This window comes from Aotus nancymaae, unplaced genomic scaffold (assembly GCF_030222135.1).
Source record: "Aotus nancymaae isolate 86718 unplaced genomic scaffold, 86718_ANA_hifiasm-v0.15.2.pri h1tg000014l, whole genome shotgun sequence".
Classification (NCBI taxonomy): domain Eukaryota; kingdom Metazoa; phylum Chordata; class Mammalia; order Primates; family Aotidae; genus Aotus; species Aotus nancymaae.
In genome coordinates this window covers 130620-146263 of record NW_026988425.1, presented here as the reverse complement: position 1 = coordinate 146263, position 15644 = coordinate 130620, and the positions used below count along the sequence as shown (strand labels likewise).

Genomic DNA, 15644 nt, shown 5'->3' with positions numbered 1-15644 from the left:
GAGGGGGATACCGCGCCTGCGCACTACGCCGGGGTCGGGGGCGGGGGGATACCGCGCCTGCGCACTACGCCGGGGTCGAGCGGGACAGCAGCGGGGGACGTCGCGCCTGCGCACCACGCCCCGCCCTGGACGGGGGCTGAGTGGGGGCGCCGCGCCTGCGCAAAGCGGACCCGCGGACGGTGGCGCCGGGGTCGACGCGGAGGTCCCGCTTCCTCCGACTGAGGTAGGGCGGGCCCTGTTCTGGGGAGGGGTCGGGCACCAGCATTTTTAAAGCCCCGTGGGTGGTTCTCCGGGATCGCCCAGACCGCGAGGGCCTGAACGTCCAGAGCGCCGGGAGTGGGGTCGGAGGGGCGGCGCGTGTCCGCGGAGCTGGGCGGGAGCGGCCCTCGGTGTCCGGCCCGGAGGGGCGGGCGCCTCCCTCATTCCTGTCCCCGGCCTCTGGCTTCCGGCTCAGTTTTAAATTTCTTGTAGAGGCGGGATCTTGCTTTGCTGCCCGGTCTCGAACTCCTGGCCTCGAGCGGCCCTCCCTCGTCTGCCTCCCACAATGCGGGGATCGCGGGCGGCGCCACCGCGCTCGGCCCGGGTCGGCTGTGAACGCTGCGGTCCCCTCGGTCACGCGGCTTCCTGCCGCTCAGCCTGATGTTGCGTCTGGTCAGTTTCTAGTGTGTCGTTTTGTAGGACACCTGAGATCTTTTCGTGGAATGAAGGGGCATGAAAAATAAACCAATAGTCGTTAGTAGTTCTGTTTCCTGCCTTTTCACTTTAAATCATTAAAATCTTCCTATTGTACATAATGTTTTTTAACTGAGTTATTTTAGTGAATTTGCAATGATTCAGTCCCATTTTGTTGATATTTGGGTTTCCTATTTTTGCTACTAATAAATAACACCATGAAGAACGTATCTGTGACCACAACTTTATCTTCAGGATTATTTCCTTAGATGCCTGCCCCAGATGTGGCCTTTATGGGCTCGCAGTGAATAAACCTGCCTCCTAGACATGTTTTGAAAGTTACGCAATTTTGGTCCTAGGTTAGTTACCTATTTTTTTGTTTTGTTTTGTTTGAGATGGAGTTTAGCTCTTGTTGCAAGGCTGGAGTGCAGCGGCATGACCTTGTGTCATCACAACCTCCACCTCCAGGGTTCAAGAGATTGCCCTGCCTCAGCCTCCCAAGTAACTGGAACTACAGGCGCCCGCCATCATGCCCAGCTAACTTTTGTATTTTTGGTAGAGATGGGTTTTTACCATATTGGCCAGGATGGTTTCAAACTCCTGACCTCAAGTGATCCACCTGCCTTGGCCTCCCAAAGTGCTGGGATTACAGGCGAGAGCCACCGTGCCAGCCTCAATTTTTTAGTTAGATAATTATCACAATCCCTTAGTATTAAGCTCCAAGACATATTTTTGTCATATCTTTATTGTGTATTATAATTTTCTATCTTTAGGTGTTAAACAAGTATTTGTTGAAAATCCGATGAGAAGTTTTCAGAAATTGGATTGGATTTCTTGTTTCTTATACGTTCCTTGATTACGTATTTTGTAATCGTATGTATTTGTGGCGGTCACATGTAAACAGTGACTCCTTTGTGAAAATGTGCAACCTCGTGTAGGTACTCAGTAAATGGTAAATTCGTATTAACCCAGCCTAGCTATAGAGGGTACATGCTGAGCCTGAAGCAGGCAGGTCTGTAATCTCTGCATTTATCAGCACCACAGGAGGAGGCCTGAGCAGCTTCTAGCCCTGTTTGTACCTTCCCCACCACATGGCCCCTCCCTGCCTTCCTCACAGTCTTCCTTCTGATCGGAAGACCCTTTCCTTCTATCTCTGCCTGTTAAAATGCTGCTCACTCTTCAAACGCTAGCTCATGTGGAAGTGTCCGTGTGAGCCTACTTTTATTGAGTTGATTCTGTATCTTTCATACAACTGTATTAGGGTTCTCCAGAGAGACGACCAGTAGAGAGGAGAGATGTAAGGACGTGGTTTAAGGCTGCAAATGCTCATCTCGCCCAGAAACACCCTTGCAGACACACCCAGAAATAATGCTAAACCACGTATCTGGGCACTCTGTGGCACAGTCAAGTTGACACACAAAATTAACCATCACGGCAGCCATACATTTAAACGTGTCTGTAGCAGAGGACGTACCTCATTCTGCCTGCGTTTCAGATGGCTAAGACATGTCTGCTTTCTCCACTTTCCCCGACCAGGTTGTGTCTCGCCTGCATCTAAGGCTTGTGTTTTTCTTTTTTGAATCCCATAGGGCTCAGTGCTGTGCAGCACATAGTTAAAACTGAAAAAATTTTCTTGAATAAAAGTAGTTAACGTTCTTATTCTTTACTTCAAGGTATATCTCCATGAATAACCTAAATGATCCCCCAAATTGGAATATCCGGCCTAATTCCAGGGCGGATGGTGGTGATGGAAGCAGGTGGAATTATGCCCTGTTGGTTCCAATGCTGGGATTGGCTGCTTTTCGTAAGTCACGGTTTTCTTAAAATTCGTGTTTTCCAGGCTGTGAGTGTGGAGCCCAGTGAGGGAGGCAGCATGGTGTGGGAGCCTGAAGGCTGTGACTTTGGGACCTTCCAGGGACAGCCGAGTTTTATCCCATGCAGTGAACTGTGGGCAAATTACTTAACTCTGAGCCTGAGTTTCCCTGTTCATGGGAGATGGATAATCGTACTTAACCTCAGCACATTGCGGGGATTAAGTAAGCCAATGCGTTTAGAAGTATTTTGTTTGGGGTAGGTTTTAATAACTGTTAGTTCCCTCTCAAGTCTTTGCTGCTCTCCAGTGGAAGGGTGCGGGTTGGGGGGGTCCCTTGTTTCTCCAGTGGAAGGGTGAGGGGTGGGGCGTCCCTTGTTTCAGGTGCCCTCATAAGGACTGATGCGGGAAAAAAAACGGGTGTAAAGGAAACCAGTGGGCTGGGCATGGTGGCTCACACCTGTAATACCAGTACTCTGTGAGGCCCAGGTGGGCAGATCGCATGACCAGCCCGAGCAACATAGCAAACCTCTACCAAAAAAAAAAAAATTAGCGGCACACAACTGTAGTCTCAGCTACTCCGGAGGCTGAGGTGGGAAGATCAGTTGAGTCTGGGGGCCGAGGCTGCAGTGAGTGAAGATCGTAGCACTTGCCCTCCAGCCTGGGCAACAGGGTTAAAAAACTAAACAAAACCAGTTTTGGAAAACCAGTGATGTTTAATGTTCAGGAATCAATCTTGGAAGGCTTCATCTGTGAAATCTCTGCTCCGCCTGGCCAGAAATTCTCTCTAGTTTGGATTGACTTGGCATCACTTTGGGGACCTACCAGTCACGTGCAGACTGACCACATCCCCAGCACACCATCAATTCACTGATGTAGACGAGTGAGTTTGTGCTTCTCATTCCCTGGTTCTGGGCTGGCACTTAGGAGTGTGAACGGGAGAAAGGCACACCTGTCCTCTAGCTGTAGAGGTGTATTTTCTGTAGTGGCCTGTCATCTGCTTTGATGTCACAGGTCAAAAGTTTTGCTGTAGAGGAAGTGGAGGCTGGTAAGAGCAGGTGGTTTTTGATTCAGGGATCTGCACAGTGCCCACTTTGTGGTGAAGGACGAAGCTGGTCCACATATAGTCCTAAGGGGCTGCCACCTGAAAAGCTCACCCGCCTGCAGGCTTGGAAAAAAGCACTTAACGCTTGGAGAGGCTGCTGTTGCCTGTGGCTAGGGTGAGTGCATTGGAAGGCTTAAAATTACTCTTACTAATGTAATAATTAATTGGCTTTGAGGCTGGGAGAGGCCCTGAAGTGACTCATTTTCCAATTGTTTTTCAGACTCATCTCCAGCTTTTATAGCCTTTCATGATAACTTCCACTTTTGAAATAATTCTTGCCTTCCATTCTTGGACTTTTGAAATGATGCTTTTTGTCCCTGAAAAGGGTTGAAGAATGTTCTATTTTTTCTTCCTGGTTTTTTGCTGAGGTCGTGTGGTCAGAGGTAACTGCTAACTTGGCTTTCTTAGGAGGATTCTCCAAAGGTGTGTTGTGATGTGTTTGAGGCTGTTTCACACAGGAGCGTTGACCAGCCCCAGTGTAGTGTAGAAGAGGAAGACAGATGAATCCTTGATAAACACTGTTGCATGATTTATTGATGAGAGGCTAGTTTTGTCCTGATCACCTCCTTCATTTGCTAGTTTTTACTTAACATAACGTCGAAGTGTGTCTAATTGTGCTTTCAGGCAAGAGCAGTCCGTGGAGAAATTCTCACCGTGAGTCGCTCCCTGGGGAGAATAATCAGTACCCCAGCGCTCCGGTGGGCTTCTCTCTCTTCACACCCCTCTGCCATTCTGCTTTCCCTGCTTTTCTCTCGGTCTTCCTGATTACCCTTCCCCATCTCCTCTCTCCAGGCTTTCTCCCTCTAGCGTTCCTGTACCTCCTCTTTCCTCCCCTGACCTAGAAAACACATCGTCTTAGAGCTGAAAGGGACTGGTTGAGTTCCAACTCAGTTTCTTTTAATTAAACATTTTATTTTGGGGTCATTGTAAATCACATGGAGTTATAATCGGTAACACCGAGAGCCCGTGTGCCCTCTACCCAGCTTTCCGCAGTGGAAGCATCTGCAAAACAACAGTGCAGTGTCACAGCCAAGACATCCGCCAGGAGTCAGTCAAGGCACAGCAATCCCGGGGCCCCCATGCTGCCCTTGGGCACCCCACCTTCCTCCACAACTCCTGGCAGCCGCTAATCTGTTCCTCATCTCCAGACTTTTGTCCTTTCAAGAGTGTTATATAAACGACTCAAACGGTATGTAACCTTCCGGCTTGGCTTTCTTCACTCAGCGTGATCCCCCGAGATCCGTGCGGGTTGTGGCTGTATCACTAGTTCATCGGTATTGTCGTTGCTGAGTCATGTTTGATGACATGGACGTATCACAGTGTGTTTCACCACTGAAAGACGTCTGGGTCGTTTCCGGTTCTCAGCTGTTACGAATAAAGCTGTCATAAACATTCTTGTGCAGGTTTTTCTGTAGATGTTAAGTTTTCATTTCTCTGGGATAAATGGCCAGAAGTGCAATTACTGCGTTTCATGGTAGTTGCATGTTTAGTTTTTTAAGAAAGGGCCAAATGTTTTCCCCAGTGGCTGCACCATTGTAGGTTCTCACCAGCAACACATGAGTGGATCAGTTTCTCCACCTCCTGGTCAGTATTTGGTGTTTCTCTGCTGTCCCGTCCAGCCCATAGCGATGGGAGTGCGGTGCTCACGCTGCTGTCCCGTCCAGCCCATAGCGATGGGAGTGCGGTGCTCACGCTGCTGTCCCGTCCAGCCCATAGCGATGGGAGTGCGGTGCTCACGCTGCTGTCCCCTCCAGCCCATAGCGATGGGAGTGCGGTGCTCACGCTGCTGTCCCCTCCAGCCCATAGCGATGGGAGTGCGGTGCTCACGCTGCTGTCCCGTCCAGCCCATAGCGATGGGAGTGCGGTGTTCACGCTGCTGTCCCGTCCAGCCCATAGCGATGGGAGTGCGGTGTTCACGCTGCTGTCCCCTCCAGCCCATAGCGATGGGAGTGCGGTGCTCACGCTGCTGTCCCGTCCAGCCCATAGCGATGGGAGTGTGGTGCTCACGCTGCTGTCCCCTCCAGCCCATAGCGATGGGAGTGTGGTGCTCACGCTGCTGTCCCGTCCCGCCCATAGCGATGGGAGTGCGGTGCTCACGCTGCTGTCCCGTCCCGCCCATAGCGATGGGAGTGCGGTGCTCACGCTGCTGTCCCGTCCCGCCCGTCCCAATGGGAGTGCGGTGCCGCCTCTGTCGTGGCTCTGCTGTGCGGTGTTGAGCATCTTCTCATCGTGGCTCTAGTGAGCGGTGTCATGCGTCTCTTCACGTGCTCACTGCCGTCAGCGTATCCTGATGAAAGGAGTGTTCTTACCTTTCAGCCATTTTCTAATAGGACTGCTTGTTTTTCAACATTGAGTTTTCAGATTTGTTAATATGTCTTAGATGCTGGTGCTTAGTTGGGTATGTGGCTTGCAAGCAGCCCCTCCCCGTCTGTAGCCCATCTTTTCATTCTCTTCATGGGGCATTTGCAGGGTCATCTGTAACGTTGCTGAAATGCAGCTTATCATGGTTTCCTTTTATGAATCATGCTTTTCGTGAAAGTCTGAGAACTCTGCCTAGCCCTAGATCCTGAAGGCTTTTTCCCCTAAAGTTTTAGTTTTACGTTTAAGCCCTTCCCGTTTGAGTTAATTTTGTTATAAGGGATGAGACTTCAGTTGTGTTTCGTCTTTCTAGCCTGTTTGCCTTTGATCTCTTTGTCTTGCCTTCCGGCAGTGGCTGGAGCTTCTGGGACTCGTGGGACGGTCCCTGACCTGAGGGAGGACGCACTTGGCCTCCCCCAGCTGAGTGCAGTGTCAGCTGCAGATGCTCCGTAGATGCACTTTATCGAGTTAGGGACGCTCCCGGTATTTCTGTTTTTCGTGAATAGGTGTTGAATTTGACCCATTTTTTTGTTTTAATTGATGTGATCATGTGATTTTTCTTCATCAGCTTAGTAATGTGTTAGATTACATTGAGTTCTGAATATTGAACCAGGCTTTTGTCTCTGGAGCAGTCCTCACACGGTCATGCTGTAGAGTGACTTTGATGTGCTGTAGAACGATGTCTGTGGTGAGGCTGTGGAGGGTGTTGTTTCTGTGCTCGTGAGGGAAGTCCCGAGCCTCTGCCTGGGGCTCGCTGCTCCTGCTCCTCCGGGTCTATTCTGTCGTTCCCCTTTGTCTTCCGGCTGTTACGTTTTTCAGTTCTAGAATTTTCATTTGGTTCTTTATGTCTTCTATTTATTTATTTATTTTATTTATTTAGAGATGGCATCTCACTGTGTCGCCAGGCTGGAGGGCAGTGGCTCAATCTCGGTTCACTGCAACCTCTGCCTCCTGGGTTCAAGTGATTCTTCTGCCTCAGCCTCCAGAATAGCTGGGACTACAGGCATACACCACCACGCCCAGATAATGTTTGTGCTTTTATAGAGACGAGGTTTCACCTTATTGGCCAGGATAGTCTGTTATCTCTTGACCTCATGATCTGCCCACCACGGCCTTCCGAAGTTCTGGGATTACACGCACTGCGCCTGGCCGTTTTCTGTTTATTTTCTTAGACTTTCTGTCATGGCGGCTGCTCTAAACTCCTTGTCGGATAATACTGCCATCTCTCATCTGGCTATTGGCATCTGTTGGTTATCTTTGTTCATTTAGCATGACCCGTCCTGGGCCTTGGTGTTATGAGTGATTTTCTGTTGGACCCTGGGCATTTTGGGTATTACGTGATGAAACACTGGTTTTTATTTAAACCTTCGGTTTTAGCTGGCTTTCTTGAACAGCACCCTGGCAGGGGAAGGGCCACGCGGCCTCCTTACTGCCAGGTTGGGCTAGAAGTCCAGGCTCCACACTCAGCTTCTGGCCCCCGTGGGCCCCCATGGGCCCCCGAGAAAAGGGTGGGAGTTCCAGCCCCCCGGCCTCCACTGGTGTCCCCTGCCGGGAAGACCTGACCGCTGCTCCCCGTGTGGCTTCCCCGACCACCCCCCGTGTTTGCAGCTGTGTGGGAGTGGGAGCCTCGGCTCCCGTTCAGCCTTTGCCCATGTGGGTGGAGGTGGGCCGCAGTTTTTCCATGTTATTTGGCTGACGTAGAGTGATTATTGTCGGAACGTTTTCTCTCTTGCTAGGCCCCTATCATGGTCCTTTGGGCAGAGAGAGGAGGCTTTGTTAGAGTTTCTTTTTTTACGTGCAACTGTCGAGATTTCCAATGCCTGTGTCTTCAGCTCCGAGTCTGGGATCTGTGAGGCAAAATGAAAACCTAGAGGACTTGCCCCCACGTGGCTTCTGGGGTCCCAAGGACCCGAGCCAGTTTGCCTTCTCTCTACATTTCAGAGTCATCTCGTTTTATAGATGATGTCCAGGATTTTTAGTGTACTCAGCAAGAAGAATAGGGAGGATGTCTGCCCCATCTTCCAGAAGCAGCAGTCCCAACTGAAACTGAGGCTTTGAAAAGTTGCCTGTGCCCTAAGTCACGAGACATCTGTCAGGTCAGACTCGGAATTAAGGTTTTCCTGATACCCAGCCTGTCATGCCACACTTTCCTCTGCAAAATTGGCTGTAGCCTCCCCTGCCTGGCTCCCCAACCAGCCAAAAACTTCCCAATAAGCACAGCCCGTATCGTGTGGTCTGATCTTTGACTGTATGTCATTGTCTGTATTAGTTTTCCAGTTGTTTCACGTGTCAGGGACGTGACTTGACTGAGATGGCACCCAGCTTGTATCAGGGAGCGGCCCCCTGCCTCCCTTGGTTCTGCCCGCCCCTCCCAGCCCCACCTCCAGGCCTCCACACCTGCTGGATGCTCCTACATCAGGTTATTCCTTTGACTTCTCATGGCTGCAGGGCACATCCCATGCTCCTCGTCTGGGTCTCTTGGACACCCCTCTCATCTGGCACCTGAGACTTTCCGGAGCCAGCTCCAGCTTCTCCTTGACATGAGCCCTGTCCCCAGAACATACGAGGTGACTTTTCCTTGCAGCTCCTGCTCAGCCTTCCAGAGTTTGTTCATTCACCTCTTTACGAAGCCTTCCTGGACTTCACCAAAACCAGATGAGCCCTCCCTTCTCTCTCCTCACTCACCTTTGCAAACCCCTCAGTGCTTGTCAAGTGACGTCGTGACTGCCTCTTTCCTGGTCGGGCCCCCTGCCTGGGAGCTCTCGTCAGCGGGAGGAGACAAGGATGACATGAGCTTGGGTTGTCGTCTGAAGCAGGACTAGCAGCTCTTTTTGGTTGAGGAAGGGTGAGTTTGGTCTTGTGCTCGTGCAGTGAGGCGGCAACAGCGCATCCAAGGGAGACCGGCTTTCAGGCGAACGGCAGACTTGCTGTTGTGGAATTGCTCCCACAAAGGTGATCGTTAATGACCTGGGAAAAAAGAACTGAATGGCAAGGACACCACCTGGGTTGGGGGAAGCAGCAGAAGGAGGGAGAGATGGAAACTCCAGGGGTTCTAGAAGGGGCTGCAGATGAGGGAGTTCCACAGAGTGGGGCGTGGGGGATGGGGTGCAGGGTAGACGTGCCTGAGAGAACCCAGACTGCTGCTCTCAGTGGCCTCTGGGGCGTTGGGCTTTGAAAATTTGCCGAACAAATCTGTTTTCCAGGGAACTCGAATCCGTGCTGCTCTTAGAATGTACAAGCAGAACACGTTGTTATTTTGGAAACCTAAGACTTAGCATGTAGTTGCTCCACGTTCATTAAATTACAGAGCAATAGCATCGGTTCGGCATGTGGATGGAAGTATTGTCACACTGTCATTTTGTTTATTGTTGAAACACACCCAGCTGTTACTCGTGGCGTGGGGAAAGAGTTGGTGGCTGCATCCGGAGCCAGGCGCCTGCTGGCCAGCAGGCTTTGTGGGTCATCAGGTCTTAGAGACACTGGGTTTCTCTGCAGGCCGGGCAGCCCTGCTGCTCCTCGGTGTCGGGGCAGAGCCGGGCAGCGCCCACTCCAGCCTCCCAGCAGTCCCCGTCCCGTTTTTGTGAGATTCCAGCAGTCTCCAGTTGGAGGAAAGAAGCCCACCGTGTCTTGAGGCTGAAATTCTTAACCTGCTTTATTTTTTGTGCTGTTATCAAAACATAAGCAGCGTCTCCCACTCAGGCCGTATACTAGTCACCACCAAGCAAACTTCTGTAAGAACCCGGCCCAAATATGTTAAACTTTGCCAATTGTACAGGAGCCAGATGAGGCAAATGCGAGGGACTGAGAGGAGAAAACAGCAGGGGCAGGTCTTCTTAGCAACCACAGATTAGAAGAAGGGAAGGGCCGGGGTAGGGTCTTCTGCTCACCCAGCCCTTACCTGATTTGCCTGTTACACATGTTTATATAGAAGTGATCTTGGTATGGCTGAGGTCTTAAGCTTCTATTGAAATGCTGTCTTAGCTGCCTTGTGACTTAAGTGAAGATTATAGAGCTTCAGCCCTAACTTTTTCATTACGTGTATTTTTCTCCAATTCGTTCCTGTCAGGTTGGATTTGGTCTAGGGAGTCCCAGAAAGAAATAGAAAAAGAGAGAGAAGCATACCGTCAGAGAACCACTGCTTTCCAGCGGGACCTGGAAGCCAGGTACCACGCCACGATCTCAGAAAATCGGCGTGCCGTTGCTCAGCTGTCTTTAGAACTTGAAAAGGAGCAAAACAGAACGGCTAGTTATCGAGAAGCCCTCATCTCTCAGGGACGCAAGTTGGTAGAAGAAAAGAAGCTTCTGGAAGAGGAACGGGCTCAGGTAATGCAAGAAAAAAGACAGGTGCAGCCTTTGAGAAGTGCGTATTTGAGCTGCCTCCAAAAGGAAGAGGACTGGCAGAGGAGAGCCGGGCTTTTGCTGAAGGAGTTCGAAGCTGTTCTCACCGAAAGACAGAGTATCTACTGCAGTCTGTTTCTTCCTCGCAGCAAGCGGCTGGAGCTGGAGAGGAGCTTACTGGTGCGAGCGTCGGTCGACCCCGTCGCTGCTGACCTAGAGATGGGAGCCGGTCTCACCGACATATTTCAGCATGATACATACTGCGGTGACGTCTGGAATACCAACAAACGCCGGAACGGCAGGCTCATGTGGCTCTACCTCAAATACTGGGAACTAGTTGTGGAACTGAGAAAGTTTAAGAGGGTAGAGAAAGCCATCCTCGAAAAGTAAAACAAGAATGAAATAAAACTGCTCTTAACGACTCGAGGCCAGGCGGTCGTGCGCCTTCTGGGTCTCCGGCGTCTTCTGTCCCTTCCGCCCGGGTCGTGGCCACATTGTCACCCTTCGGCAGCGACCTCCACTCCCGCCACCCTCTGAGCGGAAGGGCAGCGAAGCCTCAGAGACAGAGGGTCTCCGATGATGCTCGCAGCTGTCAGGGATACGGTTTATCTGAAGCGGTTTTGAGCTGCCAGTATTGTATTAAGCAGAAGCGTCACCTCGTACTTTAGCTCCAGGTTAAAAAATGTCAAATACAATACTGGTCCTTACCACAGGTAATTTTCTGTCTGTTTTATCACTCCCTAAATGCTTTCTCCTCACATCATTTTTCTCTCTCCCCAGATTACATTAATAATTTGTCAGACAATGTTAGAACTGTGTAACAGATCATAGAAACTGGTAATGTTATATTATCAAGGTTTTATATTTTAAAGGTCTCTCTCACCCCATAAAGGGGAAAAAACACCAAGTGTTCCCTGTATCTAGTTGTTATCTAATGTGTGTTTGGAACCTGGCTTGTGTCTGTATTCAGCAAGCACATGTTTGTTAGCAATGATACTTACTCAGAAATACTTGCCATTATAAGTAATAATGCCACTTTTATTTGTGTGATTCTTCACTCTTTACAAAAGGTGGACAGGCACTTACCACCCATGTCACACCTGGCTGCTGGGAGTCGAGCCCGTGTCCACATTCACTCATGTGATCCTCAGTCTAATCCTATGAAGTAAGAGTTACTATTATTCTTGGCGGGGTTACGTGGCCTGCTGCGAGATCTCCCAGGGCCCAGCACAGGCTGGTGTCACAGCACAAAGCAGAATCGCCAGAGGGAGAGGGTGCATGGGTGGTGCTCAGAGGAGCCACGTGCTGACACACCAGGGCCCACTCCCTGGAGTCATACAGACGCACTTAACTCTGAGAACAAGCCCACTGGGGACTCGGCAGCCAGGGCTTTTACTAAGGGCTGGTCCCGTGGCACGCTGCCTGGCCTGTCCAGAAGGAGAGTGGGTTTGGTGTGGTCTGTACCGTTGGCACAAGCCCTGTGGGCACAGAGCCGCCCTTAAGTAATGGCGCTGGGAGCTCTCCAAGAGTCCGAGTTCCCAGATGTCGGTCCAGGGCCCGCCTTGGACACAGTCCTTGGAAGGACACCGCCTTGGGCCTGCTGTGTGAATGTGTCCCCACGCACCTCGCTTTACAGAGGTGTGGAAGAGCTAACCCGCCCGAGGCCACGCAGGGAACAGCACGGGGGCCGGTCTGCGCCCAGGCACCTTTTCTCCAGGACCGCTGGTAACCAGTGTGCAGTTATTTGATGGTGAGTGGCCGGGCAGGGGCAGGGGCAGGGTTGTCCATCCGCTTTCAAGTGCTGTGTTCTCCCTGCCTGCCTGTCTTACAGGTATAGGACAAACTGTTAAAAATCCTAAGCTCATAGAACACGTGGCAGTGTGAGAGCCGCGATTCATGGAGCGTGTGATGTACCCTGAGCCGCACACACTTTACACTCCTGCCTTGTTTGAAATCCTGGGAACCAACCCCCTGAGCACTGAGGACGTGGGCTCAGTGCCGGCGTGCGCTGCCTGCCGCAGACACGGGCCTCCCACCAGGCTCTGCTCTCGGTGCCCACGCCCCGCTAAGGCTGCTCAGATGCTCTGCTGTCTTGTCTTCTGCTCTGCCACCATCGCTTTATCTGAGAAAAAGTCATTTTTATTATTTTTTTTTGAGAGGGAATCTCTATCCCCCAGGCTGGAGTGCAGTGGTGTGATCTTGGCTCACTGCAGCCTCTGCCTCCTGAGTTCAAGCAATTCTCCTGCCTCAGCCTCCTGAGTAGCTGGGATCACAGGCACGCACCATCATACCCGGCTAATTTTTGTATTTTTAGTAGAGATGGGGGTTTCACCATGTTGGCCAGGCTGGTCTCAAACTCCTGACCTCAGGTGATCCTCCCGCCTTGGCCTCCCAAAGTGCCGGGATTACAGGTGTGAGCCACTGCACCCGGCGCTTAAAAGTCATCTTTTAGGTAAACCTGGACGAAACTCTTCTTGTTTGTACTTCCCGGTGCGTCAGACCCTGCCTAAAAAGCAGTGCGGGCTCCACTCCTGCGGCAGCATGGTGTGCTGTGTGTCCCTGCGTCAAAGCCTCCGTGTTTGTCTTTAAATTAAGAAGATACAGTAATTACTTTGTAGGTGAATGATATTTGAGGTGAATTGTTCATCGTTACCCTGTTTCTAATGTCCAGCTTGCTCACAGCCTGGCTTCCTTCTACAGTGAGATAAATAATACGTTCAGAGCCTTCAAGCCAGTGTGGACACTGACCCAGTCCTGCAGAGTTAGGAAGACAAGCTTTTTTGTTTTAGACAGAGTCTCATTCTGTCCCCAGGCTAGAGTGCACTGGCACGATCTCAGCTCACTGCAATATCCGCCTCGAGGGTTCAAGTGATTCTCCTGCCTCAGCCTCCCGAGTAGCTGGGACTACAGGCTCCTACCACCATGCCCGGCGAATTTTTGTATTTTTAGTTGAGACCATGTTTAGTTTCACCACGTTGGCCAGGCTGGTCTCCAACTCCTGACCTCAGGTGATCCACCTGCCTCGGCCTCTGAAAGTGCTGGGATTACAGGCATGAGCCGCCATGCCCAGCCGGAAGACGATATTTCTATAGGGTTGATATTAGTTGGTGTTTGTGTCATCAAGTTTGAGTGTTGATGTGGTGCCACCATCTTGAAATGGATTGTGTTAGGTGTGGAATATTTACACAGTGCTGTCTCGCTTGAGAACTGCACAGATGTACCGAAAGATGATAGCTGGGTAAGCTGAGCACAGAGCAGAACCAGCAGAAGGAGAGGGTGCGTGTGGTGCTCCAGCGGACTGTTCTTCACCCAAAATGGTCTAAAGTTGCAGAAAGGATAATTGTGCCGGTTGGTGTGTGTGCAGAGTTTGTAGTGACATCAGAGTAAAGCAGTATTTTTCCTGCTGCTTTCTTGGAGGTCACAGGAACTATAACACCTTGAGCCGGCAAAGCAGGGAGGACCCTTCAGGGTAGGGAGTGGAGCTCTGGGAGATCCTGGGTAGAAGCAGATCCAGGCTCCTAGGGAAGAGGGGGGCTTGCTGCAGTGCGGGGGAGGCGGGCACTGTAACCCTCGTTTATACTGAATATTGTATGTGAGGTTGCAGTGGCTTAAAAAGGAAGGACTTTTGCGGGGAGGCGTTGAGATTGCACTTTCTAATTTTGCTTGCTTCAGACTGCTTGACTTTGGAATAAAGTTAGAAGGCATCACAGTTGACCTGGACGTTCTGAAAATAAACGTGAGTCCGGTCAGCTCGCTGGTAGATGCACTTTTTCCTTCTGTGTTAACATTCGTCGATAAGGATCCATAATCCCCGTATATTTCATGTGTGTGCAGATACGTATGTATGTGTGAACCGGCAGATACATGTTGATTTCATAAGGACAAAATAGTTATGCAAACCTTGCAGCAATGATGGCTGTTTTGATGAAAAAACATCACCAGATAACCTGTGTGTTTGTTAAAAGAGAAGTTATGTCTCATTAAACTGTGTAACTGACGAGTTATCTGTTGGATTGTTTAAAAAGGGATTGCTTCGTAGTGTACTAAGATCAGGTCTTTAAGGACAAGAGAGAAAACGCTTTCAAGTTACTTTCACTTATTAGGTTTGCTACATAAAAGCAAAAGCGTGACGTTGCAGAGGCCGAGCTGCAGCTGCTTTTCCTGGAGGTGCCCTGTCCCAGCAGGAGGACGGCCCATGCGGTGTTGGGAGGAGCCAGTGTGCTCGGGGAGGCAGCCGCCCTAGACACTGGCTGGCTGTGACGGGTGCAGCCTGCTGTGTAGACAGCGCTGGGCTTGCTCCACCCGTCTTGACTTGTGTGCGTAACTGCGCCGGGTTTTATACGTTGAGGCCGAAAGGGCTCTTCTCTTTATGCCGGCTTTGACAAAATAGTTGCTGTATTTCTCTGTTAATTTAAGATTCTGGTTGCAAGCGACAGAGATGGATTCACGCTAGCCTAGAAAGTTAAAGAGGGGTTTAAGGCTGTCTCATGAAACTTGAGGGCAAGAATGGAGAACACAGGTCAGATGTCAGAGAAGAACCGAAAACTGCAAACCCGGGGACTCACGGGCCTCGGAGTACTTGTCACTGTGTCATCTCTCTGCATAGCCTCTCCAGTCCCCAGACCAGCTCCTCTGGGCACGTGGTGGGACATGGTGGTTCCCACAGCTCCTGAGCCTGCACCCTGCCTGTCCTTCTCCAGTGGCAGCCAAGTCAGGGAAGCGCTGGGCTCCACCATGCTGTGCGTTCTAAAGGAGCGGGGACAGTGGAGACCAGGGTTGCCGAGCGTGTGGCTTTTGCCAGTTCATGGGAAATCTTGAGAACACAAACGGCTTCAGTAAGCCAACCGTCAGCTCCAGGCGCGCGGTGGGAGCGCGAGGGCTTCTGCAGCACTTCGCGGGGCTCTCATCCGCTGCAGACCCCCGACAGGCTGAGGGTCTCGCTGTCGGGTAGCGGCGCTGCGGCGCTGGGCTCAGGCCGATGCACCTTGGGAGCTGCTGCCGCCGCCGCCTGGGTGTTCACTGGGTGAGCTGCAGATTCACGGGAGCCCTTTGTGCCAGCACGGCAACCCCACCCCATGGAGAAAGCAGACCTGCCTCACCTGGGAATTGGGCAGACACCTCAGGCAGTGCCCTGCCTCTCATGACCTGCTTGCAGACGTGGAGGAGTCAAGTCCTGCCACAGGAGCAGGTGCGGGGCCTGGCCTGGGTGCCGGGAGTGAGGTGAGGAGGAGGGAGGAGTAACGTAGATGGGCACTGGGCATAAAGTGGCACGTCGGGCACTCAGATGGCTCTGCTCAGTGTTCAGCAAGGACACCGGGACCGAGCAATGCCTGCTGGGAGAGCTTCTCGAAGCTGGTTGGT

The 15644-nt window shown here is 51.4% G+C and overlaps 1 protein-coding gene across 1 annotated transcript; it reads left to right on the top strand.

The window, feature by feature from the left end:
- The first annotated feature begins 159 nt into the window (after window positions 1–159).
- CCDC127 (coiled-coil domain containing 127) lies at window positions 160–14283 on the top strand. Its single transcript, XM_012438745.2, has 3 exons — window positions 160–223; window positions 2346–2476; window positions 10012–14283. Exons 2-3 carry the CDS (start codon window positions 2356–2358, stop codon window positions 10671–10673), a joined length of 783 nt encoding a protein of 260 aa, XP_012294168.2. The 5' UTR covers window positions 160–223; window positions 2346–2355; the 3' UTR covers window positions 10674–14283.
- The last annotated feature ends 1361 nt before the right edge of the window (window positions 14284–15644 follow it).